This window comes from Arvicola amphibius, chromosome 4, assembly GCF_903992535.2.
Source record: "Arvicola amphibius chromosome 4, mArvAmp1.2, whole genome shotgun sequence".
NCBI classification, from domain to species: domain Eukaryota; kingdom Metazoa; phylum Chordata; class Mammalia; order Rodentia; family Cricetidae; genus Arvicola; species Arvicola amphibius.
Window position 1 is genome coordinate 42845446 of NC_052050.1, and position 15107 is coordinate 42860552.

At 48.3% G+C, this 15107-nt stretch overlaps 3 protein-coding genes across 3 annotated transcripts; 1 reads left to right on the top strand and 2 right to left on the bottom strand.

The window, feature by feature from the left end:
* Nucleotides 1-29: 29 nt before the first annotated feature.
* Tmem199 (transmembrane protein 199) lies at nucleotides 30-5140 on the top strand. The gene is made up of 6 exons (XM_038326241.1): nucleotides 30-280; nucleotides 1446-1519; nucleotides 2245-2334; nucleotides 3508-3550; nucleotides 3754-3866; nucleotides 4274-5140. The coding sequence occupies exons 1-6, from the start codon at nucleotides 70-72 to the stop codon at nucleotides 4367-4369; spliced, it is 627 nt and encodes a 208-aa protein (XP_038182169.1). The 5' UTR covers nucleotides 30-69; the 3' UTR covers nucleotides 4370-5140.
* A 2312-nt stretch (nucleotides 5141-7452) lies between these two features.
* On the bottom strand, nucleotides 7453-10116 carry Sebox (SEBOX homeobox). The gene is made up of 3 exons (XM_038325382.2): nucleotides 10066-10116; nucleotides 8646-8816; nucleotides 7453-8512 (listed from the first exon to the last, which is right to left on the bottom strand). Exons 1-3 carry the CDS (start codon nucleotides 10114-10116, stop codon nucleotides 8132-8134), a joined length of 603 nt encoding a protein of 200 aa, XP_038181310.2. The 3' UTR covers nucleotides 7453-8131.
* Nucleotides 10117-10345: 229 nt separating this feature from the next.
* Vtn (vitronectin) lies at nucleotides 10346-13423 on the bottom strand. Its single transcript, XM_038328464.1, has 8 exons — nucleotides 13256-13423; nucleotides 13047-13166; nucleotides 12634-12969; nucleotides 12415-12554; nucleotides 12116-12272; nucleotides 11818-11970; nucleotides 10838-11188; nucleotides 10346-10532 (listed from the first exon to the last, which is right to left on the bottom strand). The coding sequence occupies exons 1-8, from the start codon at nucleotides 13317-13319 to the stop codon at nucleotides 10423-10425; spliced, it is 1431 nt and encodes a 476-aa protein (XP_038184392.1). The 5' UTR covers nucleotides 13320-13423; the 3' UTR covers nucleotides 10346-10422.
* Between the last annotated feature and the right edge of the window lie 1684 nt (nucleotides 13424-15107).

Consider the following 15107-nt stretch of genomic DNA (forward strand, 5'->3'; position numbering starts at 1 on the left):
CCAGCTACTTCCGGCGCAGGTGAGCGGAAGTCCTAGTCTGGGATCAGCTGACCCGAGCGAGAGCTGGAAATGGCGTCTTCTTTGCTTGGGGGTGAACGATTGATTCGCGCTTTGGGCCCTGGCGGAGAACTGGAACGGGAGCAGCTGCCCCGGAATCTGCGTGCTCAGCTTGAGGCTGCTCTGGGGAAGAAACACACGAGCAGTGATGGCGCCACGGGCCCCCGGCGCCTGATTCCCTTCCGTCTGATCCGAGAACTACATCAGCATCTGAGAGAAAGAAGTGAGCCGACCCCAATCAAGAGTCGTCGCCTCATTTTCAGATCTAATCCCTCCTGAGACTTTTTTCCCTCTATCACTCTCGCGTGCCTACCAAGTTCTCATTTAGCCAGTCCAAACCCCTCTTAAACCAGGTTCACCACTTCCATCTTAATTTCCGTGGGAATTCTTCGGATTTGTGCAGATTTTGTTGAGTGCCCTCTTTTAAAGTCCACCTAAGTCCACCTGACTCTTAAGGAATTAGAGATTCAAGCCCAGTACTATTTACCATTTTAGGTTTCTACATTGGGGGGTCATTTAATGTAGTGAGCTCCTGTTTGAGAATAGTGATTTTCCTTTAATCTCAAAGACAAGGGCAGGGGATTTTTTTTAATTGTTTTTATTGAGCTATGTATTTTTTCTTCTCCCTTCCTCTCACCTCAAGGGCAGGGAATTCTGATCCCCACCTCAGTCCCTGTTTAGGGGTGACGGAAGGGAAATGGAATGACCAAAAAACAAAAACAAAAAACACTATATTGAAAGGTCTAAACCGAGAGTCGCATCTAGTTCTAGTCCTTTCAGAGAAGTCATTTCTCCTCTTTGGATCCCTTATCTGCTAAGGGAGGGATAGGGTAAACTGGCATGTAACATGTTTTGTCAGAATTAACATATCCTGGCCAGAAGTGCAAAGAGTAGATACTCAACTATTAGGACTGAAGAGGACATTAGGAAAAGATCCTCCAATACCGTGTCCTCTGAATATTTAGCCCCTCAATGACCCAGTCCTATCTAGGACGGATCTATTATTTTTACAAGACTAACCTACCATTGGCAGGGATGACTGAAGACTGATAGCTAAAGTCAGCTGTGTAGCACTAGGAAATACTAAGGTGGAATTGTCCTGGATTTATCTTGGTTGAAATTTATCTTAATTTAAATTAAAAATAAAAAGAAAAAAATGATCACAAGGCTGGGAATGGCACATGCATAAAATCCTAGGACCTGAGAGACTGAGGCAGGTGGCTGGGTGTGGTGATGCATTCACATGAATACACCCATGTACACATAGGTATTTATGGAGCTATATACCCTAGGGACGGGTAAGCCGGGATGGCCATGTTTTATTTGGGCAAACTTAGTCTTCCAGCCTCAGCTTCACGGGTCATTATGTGGAGCCTTTTTCTTCCCAGATTCCAACCTGTACCTTCATGAACTCCTAAAAGGCAGTGAAATCTACCTCCAAGAGGTTGTGAAACCTCCTCGGGTATGTAGGGGATATATTTGTGAGAGTAAGTACATGCTGAGTTGGGTATGGATTTTATTAACCAACTTTCAGAGGTTTGAGATCTTATATTTTAATTATTTGGAGTAGCTGGAATGTTGCTTTGTGGAAGAGTACTGGACAAAGCCCTGAGTTCAGTTCTTAGCATCAAAAAAATAAATTACATTTGGGGACCAGTGAGATAGCAAATTGGGGCAGTTGCCACCAAACATGGGAACCTGGCTTTAGTCCTCAGGACCCACATGGTGTAGGGAAAGAGGCAACTTCTAAAGCACTGTGGCTTGTATGTGCACATGTACAAAGGATTAAACAACAACAAAGAAAATATTTGGAACCAGGCAGTCGTGGTGCATGGCTTAGATCCCAGCACTCCAGAGGCAGAGGCAGGCAGATCCCTGAGTTTAAAGCCAGCCTGGTCTACAGAGGGAGTTCCAGAACAGCCTGGGCTACCCAGAGAAACCCTGCCTAGAAAAAAAACAACAGTAACAAAATCTTTGGAATCTAAAATCAGAGAAGGAAAATTTGTCTGACAAATTTGGAAAACTGAGATCCAGTAACCCATTTTCCAGGCAATGGAAGTAAAACCAGTATGCAGAGGCCCCCAGCACCCTTTGCAGTACATTGCACATTGGAATCAATGATTATATTTTGTATCAAGAAATATGTGGAAGAATTTCATTCTTCTCATGAGATTGTTTTTGCTTTAGAATCCAGAGCTGGTTGCCCGACTAGAGAAGATTAAGATACAGCTAGCCAATGAGGAATATAAGCGGATCACTCGAAATGTCACTTGTCAGGTAAGGCCTACTCCTGCAGCAGAAATACCTACAGAATTTTAATTTTTATTTTTTATTTATTTTTGGTTTTTTGATACTGGGTTTCTCTGTGAAACAGTTCTGACTATCTTGGAACTCGCTTTGTAGACCATCCTGGCCTCAAACTCATAGAGAAACACCTGCCTCTGCCTCCCAAATGCTGGGATTAAAGGTATGTGCTACCACCGCCCAGCCAGAGTTTTAATTTTAAAAACAACAGTAGCAGAGTATAGTGGCACACACCTTTAATCCAAGTACTCCTGATGCAGGGGCAAGTGGATCTCTGAGTTTGAAGCCAGCCAGAACTATATAGTGAGACACTGTATCAAAAAGGGAAAGAAAAGGGGCTGGAGAGATGGCTCAGAGATTGAGAGCATTGCCTGCTCTTCCAAAGGTCCTGAGTTCAATTCCCAGCAACCACATGGTGGCTCACAACCATCTATAATGGGGTCTGGTGCCCTCTACTGGCCTGCAGACATACACACAGACAGAATAATGTATAATTAATAAATAAATAAATAATTTTTTTAAAAGAGAGAAAGAAAAACATGGGAATTCAAGCTCACTTTATGTACTGTTCTAGAACTGTAAGATCTCTATGTTCTGCCAGGTGTGGTGGTGCATGTCTTTATGGCTGTTAACACGGAGAGGCCCTGTCTTGAAAAACAAACAACAGCAAAAGACCTCTGTTCTGTTTAGAGCAAACATAATCTTGAGTGTGTTCACTGAGACTCAGCTTAGATGGTAACTGATTCTTAAATATCATAGAAATGGAGGTGAACCTTAGCGTTCTTTCTTCATTCAAGGAAGGGGCTCTGTGGCCCAGGCAGGCCTGGAATTCTGTATTCTCTTGTCCAGCCTCCCAAATGTTAGGATTACAGGTATACTTACAGCCTTTTATTTTTCCTGACAAGACTCCTTTGGCATGTTCTGCTGTAAGGTAGGAAAGGAGATGGATCCTGGGAGCCTGTGTCCTCCTTTTTATCATCTAGAAGGCATCATACAAGTCCAGGGAAAAGAATCTTTGGAGAGAACAGAATTAGTCTGTTGAGAAGAAAGGGCTGAGACCAGACTGGCAAAGATAGATTTCTGAACAGAATTTCATTCTCAAATCATATGGGTTTTTTTGTTGTTGTTCTGTTTTTTTTTCCCCAGGATGCACAGCGTGGGGGGACTCTGAGTGACCTAGGAAAACAAGGTGAGGTATTAGGAACCCAGGCTGCCCAAGCCTCTCAGGACTGGTCCTGGCCTTCCTTCCCACTGCGCTCTTCTTGGCACAAGGCCAAGATATTCAGTCTTGGTCTCTGAAGGAGAACCCAGTGGAATGTGGGGGCAGCTTGGAGGCAATAGGACCTCCCTGAGAATGTTGACCTAAATGTTTCTCTGAACTGCTTTCCAAAGTGAGATCGGTGAAGGCTCTGGTCATTACCATCTTCAACTTCATTGTCACGGTGGCAGCTGCCTTTGTCTGCACTTACCTAGGAAGCCAGTATATCTTCACAGAAATGGCCTCGGTGAGTAGGCACTGGGCAGGACAAAGTGCCCCTTGTTGGGGTTAATGGGAAAGGGAGGATGTGTGTGAAAGTGCACAGGTTATCAGTTGCATATATTTATTCAGTGAACAGGGCAGTGGTTCTGATCCTTCCTAATGCAGATGCCTGGTAACACAGCTCCTCATGTTGTGGGAACACCCAGCCATAACATTAGTTTCATTGTTACTTCATAACTGTAATTTTGCTGCTGTTATGAATCATAATGTAAATATTTGATATGTGACCCCTGTGAAAGGGCCATATGGATTGAGTTTGAGAACCACTGACTTAGGGACTGGGATAGGGAATCTTCATCCTTGTTAGAGGTGCTAAGGGCTGCAGATTTGGGTGTTGGCCTGCATCCCCTACCTGGTTCTTCCCACTGGCAGAGAGTGCTGGCTGCATTGATCGTCGCCTCGGTGGTAGGTTTGGCGGAGCTGTACATCATGGTGAGGGTGATGGAAGGTGAACTCGGGGAGCTGTAACTGGTGCTTCACATCAAAGTCTGGAAGAAGTTTGGGGAGCCCCAGACTGTCCATTGTCCATCACTGACTCTCAGTCAAGCCATGAAGCTCTATGTACTCAGCTGCAGTTAGTTAGAGGACCAGGTCAAGCTCTTCCTTGGGGAGCCGTATCTGCTGTCAGTTTCCTTGGAGAGGAATAGAGAAGATTCAGACAGCAGTGATTCAAGAACTGGTCTCAATAACTGCTCCTGAATCCAGTGTTCATTTGCCTTCTGCGGTTCATTCTGAGTCAGCTGAGTCTGGGGCTTTCCCATCAGAAGAAAGAATCCAGACCTTCTCCCCAGACTGCCATGAACTGGCCCAAGTACATAAATCAGTCACCATCCTTCATCCACGTATCTTGGCATAAGATCTGTAACTGAGAGCAGAAGACCCTAAGGAAGCAGAAGGCATGAATATGAGAAGAACCAGTCAGAAAACAGGCATCAAATAAGAGAAAAGTGTTGATATGGGATGGTGGAGCTAGCTGGAAGCCAGGCAGCTAACTTTTTCTAGAAAAGAAAATGGGATCAGGCCATTTTCCAGAATTCAAAACAGGCTGAAAACCAGATGATCAGCTGTGATCCTTTTGTTCAACGGAGCCACAGGTGTCCACATTGTCCTGTGTCTGTGTTGTGTTGCACTTTTCAGAACGTAGATGAGTTAGAGCATCTGTGTTCAGAACTTAAGTTGGAGAAACTGTTTAAGATCCTTGAAAAATGTTATTTATCTAATAAATATTTCTTGTGTTCAGTGTGTTTTTATTTTAGATCCTATAAGAGTACAAAGCACAAAACTTGCTGTGATTCTGAGAATTGCTCAATATCTGCCCATTCTTTTATTAGTGACAGGGTCTTCCTATGTAGCTATGGCTGACCTCAGACTTGTGGCAGTCCTAGGATCCAGGCATGTGCCATCATGGCAGGTCTTTGAGATCTGCTCGGCCTACCAGCTTTCCTTCCTTCCTTTCTTGTGTATGTGTGGCTATATATGCATACAGGAGCCTGTGGGGATGAGAGGAGGAGCTCGAGTTCAGCTGCTGTATGGTGCTTGGGACTGAGCCACCATCACTTCAGCCCTCTTCTTTTTTATTTTTTTATTTTTTTGGTTTTTCGAGACAGGGTTTCTCTGCAGCTTTAGAGCCTGTCCTGGAGCTAGCTCTAGTAGACCAGGCTGGCCTCAAACTCACAGAGATCTGCCTGCTTCTGCCTCCCGAGTGCTGGGATTAAAGGCGTGCGCCACCACCGCCCGGCTTCAGCCCTCTTCTTAATTGTAGACTTTGTTTCCTTGATGTGCTCAGATAGTGTGGTTTTTTTCCTTAATTTTTTTGTAATTTATTTTACTTCCATGTGTAAATGCGTGTATATGAGTCTCTTGTTTGTGTTACTCCACTGCCTACTGCAGGCTACCTTTTCCTGTCTCTATAAATGCTGGGATCCAACTCTTTCTGTGACTCTGCTCCTCAGGCTTGTACAGCAGGTGCTTTTACCTACTGAGCCATCCCTCTGGACCATCTGTTTTTCTCTAATCTTCTCTCTATATCCTTACTGATCAGTAGATATTCTGTCAGTTGTTTTTACCAGATCCTGTTAGTAGGGAGAAGTGTCGAGTGCAAGAAAATATAAGTAGACCAGGCTGGCCTTGAACTCACAGGGATCAGCCTGTGTCTGCCTCCTGAGTGCTGGGATTAAAGAAGTGAATCATCGCTGGTTTTGGTGGCACAAGCCAGTAGGATTTGCTGAAGGAGGCAAAGACAGGTGGATCTGGAGTTCGAGGCCAGCCTGGACTACACACTTAAAAAAAAAAAGTGAATCATCATGCCCAGGTGACTGTATTTATAAAGGGTTTAGGGACATCTACAGCCCATCTCTGAAACTTGAGTTCAGAACTCAGGCCAATGCATGATCTAGCTTCTAATGCAAGGACCTCAATGCACAGAGAAGTAAAAAAAAAAAAAAATGCCTAGGATCACACAGTGACAGTATTCCTATTTGAAAACAGTATTAGTAGACAAAACAAAAACAGTTTCTGATCACCAGGGCTGCTAAAGGTTGGGTCAGCCTCACTGAAGCCTTGTATGTGGGGACAGGGGGACATGACACATGACTCGTGGTTCACTTCCCTGTGCTCTCTGTATGCCAGGCTGCCTATATATCATTAAGTACCTGGATTTAAGTCGAAGCCTTCCACATGTTAGAGGTTTGACTTCAGCAGAATCTCCTCCAACAGCCTTGGACCAGCCTAGGGTATCTCACAGTAAACTTGGGGTCCTTTATTGGAAGAAATTGTTCCCTAGATCCTGGTCCCTTCCAACAGGCCAGTACGTTTCAATGGCATCGAGCTCTTACGAACAGTAGTTCTGTGGGCCAGGCACTATGCTAGCATCTGGAGATATTAAGCGAAGATCTAGCTTAAGCCTTGGTGCAATGAAGCAAGAGGCAAGCTCCAAGGATTTTCCATCTGCACAGGCAGAGGGTGTTCAGAATTAGGTGGCCAGTTCACAACAGAGGAGAGGGAACTCTCCCAGCCCCTTCCTCTCTGCCTCATCCAAAGCACCCAGGGTCCAGGAGGTGCTTGGCAGAGGGACAGGAAGTTGGGGCCTTACCCATTACTGACTTCCTATATGGAGCAGAGGGAAATAGCATTTACTGAGTTTTTATCACGTGTCACCACGTGAAGTTTTTACCTATATTTTCCCAGGACAAGAGTGATTGCATCCTGCTTTGCAGATGTTGTAGTCACATAGAATTTCAGAGTTGTAGTCACAGCAGAGCTAGGGTTTGAAGCCAACACAGACTGAAGCAGACTCAATGCTTTTCTCCCCAAAGCAGCTCCAGAGGTGGAGGTAACTAGAACATCCTGGAGTGCAAGCCAGCTACTGTGTCCCCAGAGCCTGTGTGAGCTCTGAGCCCTTTAATTAACCACTCTCTAATCCCAGCAGAAGCCTGGACATGATTCCTACCCGGAGCCTGTGGCACCAGCCCTATTTAGGGATTTGGTGGTGGGAGATAAACTACTTCGCAGGCAAGCAAGCCTCATCACCATTTGCAATACAACAATCCAGATTAAAGTAAAGAGTTTTGTTTTATTTGGAGATTAGTTGGCATTACAGATGACAGTGATACAAAAAGCCCAAGGCTACCACACCCCCTCCCCAGGTTTGTCAGGTTGTCCCCACAGCCCACATCAGAGGACAGCCAATCTGATCTTTGGGCTTCTATTTCTGTAACTTTAATATCATTCCCTCTTCAAATCCACAATTCCGATTAATTTGTCCAGGTGGCAGGAAGTCAGGCAATGGGGCTCTGAACCATGAAAAGGTGTGTCTCCCAGCAGTCCAGCACAGGAACAGTACCCTTCCCCTGCCTCATAGATAAGGCCCTGACAGGTGGTGGCTGCCCCTTCAGAGGGAAGAGATCATCAGCTAAGATAATGGGAATGGGGGAGCCAAGCCTGGCGGTAGAGGTCGACAACATGGTCCCTTACCTTGGCGATACCTCCTGATGAGATAATGGGCATATGCCTCGAAAATGACCAGGCTGCCAGGTAGTAAGAGCTAGGCTCTAGCCAATGCACGGGACCTTCAGCTAGGTTGCTGGAGGTTGGGAATGAAGGGATGAGTCTCTGAGCTAGACTCTTAGAGAACATTCACTGTGTAAAAAGAGGCAGGAATTCTTACTCTCCAGGAGAGATGGAGAGTGCTACAAGAGCCAGAGCCAAACTCCTAAGTGCTCTACAGCTAAATTAAGAGTGATCTCTATTGGTGACAACAGCTGAGGTATAGATAAGGTCAGATAGGCTGCTCAGTGAGGTCTGAGGAACAATTTGCTCTAAAAAAGGGTGAACCCCTAAAGCCCCACTTGGTCCCCATGGGGCTGCAGCTTTAGCCTCTGCTCCACCCTGCCCTGGACCCAAGCTGGGAGCTCCACAGGAGGTCTGTGGGCCTGCTGAAGCCTGCTGAGCTGAACTGGTGAGGTGTAGAGGCTGGCCTGGTGTACCAGGGTCCCAGGGTTGCTGGGGAGTGTCTGGAAGAGAAGAGGCGTTTGGAGGAAGCTCCAGCCTAGGGTTTAGGGCTCCTGGCTTTCTGTTCTTGATTCTCTTGGCTCGGCGGTTCTGGAACCACACCTGATAGGGAAAATGAGGGGATACATTTTGGCACCAGCACACTCTCCTGGGACAGAAATCTGAATATGAAGGCAGGATTCCCAGAGAGGAGAGGTGCTGTGTCAAGCCCAGAAGTTGGACTATTGCAGCTCACCTGGATCTTGGCTTCAGGCAGGTGAGTTACCTGGGCCAGGTACTCACGGGTACTGATGTCGGGATAGGGCCTAGCTGCAAAGACCCGTTCCAGCTCCAGCAACTGCCCAACACTGAAAGTGGTCCTCTTTCTCCGCTGGGGACCCAACCCACTGGCACAGCCTGTGGGCCGGGATGGGAATTAAACCAGGACTCCCTAGCAAGAGCCTCAGCCCAACTTCAAATCCTTGCTGAGCCTCCGCAGCCCCTACTCCTTACACTCCTCACCCTTCACCATCCCTCCTTGCTACTCTCCCTCACCCTACCCACCCTTTCCCTACCAGATCACCTGGAGATGCTTCTGCTTCCGCAGGACTGGCCATGGAGCTGGCACAGGGTGAGGAGTCAGAGGGCCATGCCAGGGCTATTGCCCACACCAGGCTCAGGCCTTAGGGTTTTAAGCTGTTCAGAGGGGGTGGCTCCGCCTCCAGAGGGAAGAGGCTTAGCATTCACTCAAGGGAGGTTGAAAAGGGGGAAGCAAGGCAGGATTGGGACTGATAGAGGTCTAGGTTGGACCAAATTGATACACATCCCAGCTTTCACCAAGAAGCTGGTCACACCTCTGTCCTCAAACTTCAGCCTCTGGCTGTCTCTGCTTTTGGTCCTGTGCTGTGTGAAACCCTTCCCCGAAACCACAGAAATCTACCTCCCCAAAGTTTCCAGGGCTTCAGCTGCCCTCTAAGATCCTCCAGTGCCCTGGTCTTGGTACCTTCAGGGGAAAGTGAGTGAATTGCTGTCCCACTCTCTGAGGACTGGGCAGTAAAACTGGGTGGGATGAGGATGATGTTGGAGCCACTTACTGTCAGCAGGGCTAGGGAACAGTTGCCACCACCAGCCTCAGGGCTACTATAGAACCCTTTCTGGCTCCTCAAAAGGCCAGGCAGAGGCCAGGTGGTGGTGGCACACACCTTTAATCCCAGCACTTGGGAGGCAGAAGCAGGCAAATCTCTGCATTCAAGGTTAGCCTGGTCTACCGAGTGAGTTCCAGGACAGCTAGGGCTAAACAGAGAAACCTGTCTCGATAAAGAAAAACTAAAAGGCCAGACAGGTTTCCTGAAACCCAGGATCCTGGAGCCAGGGAAGGTTCCTTGGGTGAGCCAGGGATTCACAAAGACTTTCACTTTTACAGCCAAGCTTTCCTCTGGTGAGGGTCCTCTGAGCTGCTTTACAACGAGAAAGAGGATGTATGCCAATGTTCTTTCTGCGCCCCCACCCCAGCCTATGCCCAGGGCAGAAGCCTCAGAGAAAAGCTCCCGTTAGGTAGTGCTGTGGGAGTCTATCCCTCTGTAATCTAGATTCATGGTAGACAGGGTTGAATTCCACTCTCTAGCTCCTCATCTCCTCTGAGGCCCTGGTTAACTCCATCATCAAAGAAGCCTCACCTGGAGAGGGTGGCTGGGTAACTTGTCATCACCACAGGGGCTGGAGTTCATGTTTAACTGTGGAGCAGGATGGACTAGGGGTTGGGGGGGGCCACAGAATGTGATGGATGGGGACTTGGAAGCGTAGCTCTCACAAGCCTCCAGTGTTTCTGGTTTAGGAAGAGCACGCGAGCCAAGTGGGGTCTTCTCTGTCCCTCTCAATCAGCCCTGAGAGCCCCACTGGTCCTTCTTTGTCCAGGGGACAGGGCTGCCCACCCTATTCAGGACAGTAGTCTTAAACTCGGGGTCAACAGACTTTATTGGGCTGGAAAAGGCTGGAGGATGGGTTTCCTGAGTCTCCACTGTGTGGGCTGACTCCTACTTTTCAGGGACTGAGCAGCCCAGCCAATACTGAGCAATAGAGCGTGGGTATGGAGGGTTCACAGAGTCCACGCGCCGCGTTCTAAGGTTGACTCGGTAGTACTTGTCTGAAAGAGAGAATGGAAAGAAAGTGTGAGATCCTTCCTGGTCCTGTCACTGGAAAAAAAAAGAAAAAGAAAGAAGAAAGAAAGGAAGGAAGGAAGGAAGGAAGGAAGGAAAGAAAGAAAGAAAGAAAGAAAGAAAGAAAGAAAGAAAGAAAGAAAGAAAGAGCAAGAGTTTCTCTCAGAAGTGAAAGTGAACATCCACCAGGCAGATAAGGTCACCATCTACAGGCAGTGTTCAGCACTCAAGGACCAAAACCTGCAGGAAAGGCCCCAGCAAAACCAGCTTCAGGGGTAGTAGGGACTCCCACCTCCAGAGAAGAAGTAGACGCTTTGAATGGGCTCGCAGGTGGCAGGTACGAGCCAGTTCATATCATAATAATCATCGTTGTAGGTTCCTAGATCACTCTCCTCACTAGAGAACAAGAACCACGATGGAAGCAATGAGCGACGAGAGTTCAGGCTGTGGCGGCTGCGGCGGCTGCGGCGGCCATGGCGTGATCGGTAGCCTTTTCGGCTGCGGCGCCTAGACTTCTTTTTTTTGGCTCGGAAGGCATGAGATGTAGAGTCTGCCATGTAGATGTGGCCAGCCATAGCAGCATCCACTTTCCCTGGCACACCATGCCAGTCCCGGCTGATGAACTGGGGTCCGCTGGTGCCTTCTGTAGCAGGGAAGGGATTAATGAATTTTGAGGATCCAGGCTTTGATTTCTCCAGCAGGACACACACACACACACACACACACACACACACACACACATATTGAAACAAGGTTTCTCCCATGGCTGGTCTGAAACTCACTATGAAAAACAGGCTGGCTTCTTAACTCACAGAGATCTGCCTGCCTCTGCCTCCTAAGTGCTGGGATTAAAGACATATGCTACTACAGCTGGCTCCAGCAGGCCCTATAGAGTTCATCTGTTGTCCTGCTCAAGATACACAGGTCATGCTAGAACTCAGTACCCAGCACCTGGTCCTCAGACTCCCTGTCCAGTGCTTTTCCCTGTGTCCTCTCTCCATTGTATCCCTTGTGTCTCTGCCCCATCCCAAACCCCTTATCCTCTGGCCCCTCCTTCTGCTGTGTTAGGCAAAGTTCAAGGTATGGGGTCCAAATGGAGCCAAGCCTCACCCCCAAAAGTCAACAGAAGCAAAGTCTAGCCGGAGCAAACAACTCTTGATCAATGGTGCCACAATTCCAGTCCCCTCCCCCTTAGTCCCCCACCACCATAGTCCAGCCGTGCTCCAAACCCACTTTCTGGAGAAAGAAGCCAGACTTGCTCTCCTTCCATACCTGAGGAGCTATCCCAGAAGAGGAGCTCAAAGATGTTGTCCCAGTGGCCCCGGTGAAGCAAGGCAAAGCGCTCAAACACGGTTGACAGAGAGCTGCCTTCACAGTCCTCTTGGCTGGGCTGCTGTTGGAATTCATACTCCCAGTACTGCTTCCCTGAGGAGCAGGACAGCGGGCATCAGAAGGGCTGGGGAGCTCTGAGGCAGGGTAGGAGCATACCCCCAAAGCCCTGACTCAGGGAAGTGCAGGAGACAGTAGGGACTCCTCCACTACCTGCCCCTGCCCCTCCCACCCTGAGTACCCTTGAAGAAGAAGGCTCTCTCCCGGCCACTGTAGCGGTGGGCAGGAAGGGCTAAAGCGGCATCGATATTGTCTGGTATGCCACTGAAGCCTTCAGAGATGTTTCGGGGATAATCAGGGTCCAAAACACCATCTTCGAAGCGCCAGTACTGACTTCCCTGAGAGGCACGGAAGATGAAAAGGTGAGATCCTACTGCTGGGCAAAGAGGCAGTCCTAGATCCTGAACTGGCTCCCAGCATCGCCTGGAACCCCTGACTACCTTGATACTCTACCTTGACTCATAGGCTTGGGTCGGGTACCTTGAAAAAGTAGGTCTTCCCCTGACAGTTGATGCGAGTGAAGGCAGCATCAATGGGACCCTCGATGCCCCAGACATCTCGGATGAGTTTGGGGTACCCAGGCTTCACCGCCGTTTCGTCTAGCTCATAGCAGTACTGCCCTAGAGTAGGGGAAGTTGTGTGAGAAACAGATGTTCCTAGGGCAGACCCCACCACCACCAGACTTGTCCATTGAGGCACCTCGGAAAGCAAAGATGGAACCGTTCTTGAGGTCCGTGAAGGCGTCAAAGGGCTTCCCATTACACAACTCTTCCTCTGGGAAGTCAGAGGTCCCTTGATCAGTGGTGTCAGGCCTTTCCTGGTACCCCACTTCAGGTTCTGGGATGCCTGCCTCCGGTTCAGGAGCCTGTTCCTCAGGCTTCAGGAAGGATGTTGGCTTTGAAGTGCTTTCAGTTCGGGGCTTCAGAGAAGTGCTCTCTGGTTGTACAGGGGAGCTGGTGCTGTTCCTGGTCCCCTCGGAATAGTCATAGTTCCAGTACTCATCTTCCGGCATAGTGAACACATCCCCCCGAGTCACTGCAGGCAGAGAGGGCGGCAGTGAGTTTCCAGGCGCACAGGGGACCCCTAGACCCCCCCACAGGTTCTGAACAAACCTTGGGGCTTGCACTGTTCCATGTAGTCAGCACAGCAGCTCTGATAGTAACTGCAAAGCTCGTCACACTGACACTTCCTGGTGGCCACAAACCCCTGCGCGCAGCGGCCCTTGCATGACTCTGCGGGAGGGAATACCAGTCTTTACAGCCCAGGCCAGGCAACCTGCCCACCCTGCACTGCCCTAGATGCCCACCAGTCACCTCCATACCTTGGTCAGCCAGAGAAATCCATGCCAGGAGGGCTAGTATGAGGAAGGGCCTCAGAGGTGCCATGGCAGGCCTCAAGCAGAGGGCCTGGCTAGCTGGCCTCAGAGCTTCCAGAGTCTCGCTGTCCTGCCTGGAAAAGGAATCAAACTGAAGAGAAGTTGCTATTTCACTGGGTTTCTGCTTCTGTTTGCTCATCCTCTGGCCCAGCCCTATTCCCCTCCTCCAAACACAGCTGCAACAAAGGGTCACATTCCCAGAACCCTACCCCTAGGAGAGCTGGGAAATAGAACCCTCGCCAAGACCAAAGTCAGGAGGGTCATGGGCAGCTGGGATAGCATGGTGGGTTGGGAAGGCAGAAAGAAAGCAGGTGTTGTCAGCCTGTGAGCCGGTTACATTCATCTCTCCAAGCCTTGCTTTTCATAAAATGGGACCATGGTGCCTGGCCTCATCAACCACAAATAAGCAGTTATTGATTTATTGTTTAATCAGGGCCATCCCTGACTAGATGTTTGTCCCATCCTACCCCCACTTCCTAGTTGAATATTTGGGGCAGTGGAGAGAAAGGAGGGGTGGAAGGAGAGCTGCTAAGCACTCTGGAGGAGGTTTCTTTTCTTATCATAGAAGAACAAAGCTTTATTTCTGGCCTCTCCTTGTGGAAACATTGTTCTCTCTAAGCTGGGCTCCACAGCACAGGAAGCAATGACTCCTAATGCTTTGGGTCACAACCCATTCCTTTCTTCTCTTTCTTTTTTATTTTATTTTATTTTGTATTTTATGTTTTATTTTTCGAGACAGGGTTTCTCTGCGTAACAGTCCTGGCTGTCTTAGAACTTGCTCTGTAGACCAGGCTGGCCACGAACTCACTAAGATCCACCTGCCTTTGCCTCCCGAGTGCCTGGATTAAAGGCGTGTGCCACCACCACCTGGCCTCCTTTCTTTTTTTTTTTAAACATTTTCCTAGCCGGGCGGTGGTGGCGCACGCCTTTAATCCCAGCACTTGGGAGGCAGAGGCAGGCGGATCTCTGAGTTCGAGGCCAGCCTGGTCTACAAGAGCTAGTTCCAGGACAGGCTCTAGAAACTACAGGGAAACCCTGTCTCGAAAAACCAAAAAATAAATAAATAAATAAATAAATAAACATTTTCCTTTTTTCTTTTTTTTTAAGCAGAAACTCTTTATTTATTTATTTATTTATTTATTTATTTATTTATTTATTTTACAACATTCTTTCTACGTGTATGCCTGCAGGCCAGAAGAGGGCACCAGACCTCATTACAGATGGTTGTGAGCCACCATGTGGTTGCCAGGAATTGAACTCAGGACCTTTGGAAGAGCAGGCAATGCTCTTAACCTCTGAGCCATCTCTCCAGCCCCCCGACCTCCTTTCTTTAACTTTAGATTTACATATTTTATTTTTTTTGTTTGAATGTCTGCACCACATGCGTGCCTGGTGTCTGTGGAGGTCAGAAAAGGACTTTGGACAGCCTGGAACTGGAGTTTTGAACAGTTGTGTGCTGCCATGAGCATGGGGAATCAAATCGGGATCCTCTGCAAGAATGAGTGCTCTCTCTCTCTCTCTCTCTCTCTCTCTCTCTCTCTCTCTCTCTCTCTGATTTATTTATTGTGTATACAATGTTCCTCCTGCATATACACCTCCATGCCAGAAGAGGGCATCAGATCTCATTACAGATGGTTGTGAACCACCATGTGGCTGCTGGGAATTGAACTCAGAACCTCTGGAAGAGCTGCCTGTGCTCTTAACCTCTGAGCCATCTCTCCAGCCTCCTAAGGATAAGGTTTTTTTTTTTGTTTGTTTGTTTGTTTGTTTGAGACAGAGTTTCTCTGTAACTTTGGAG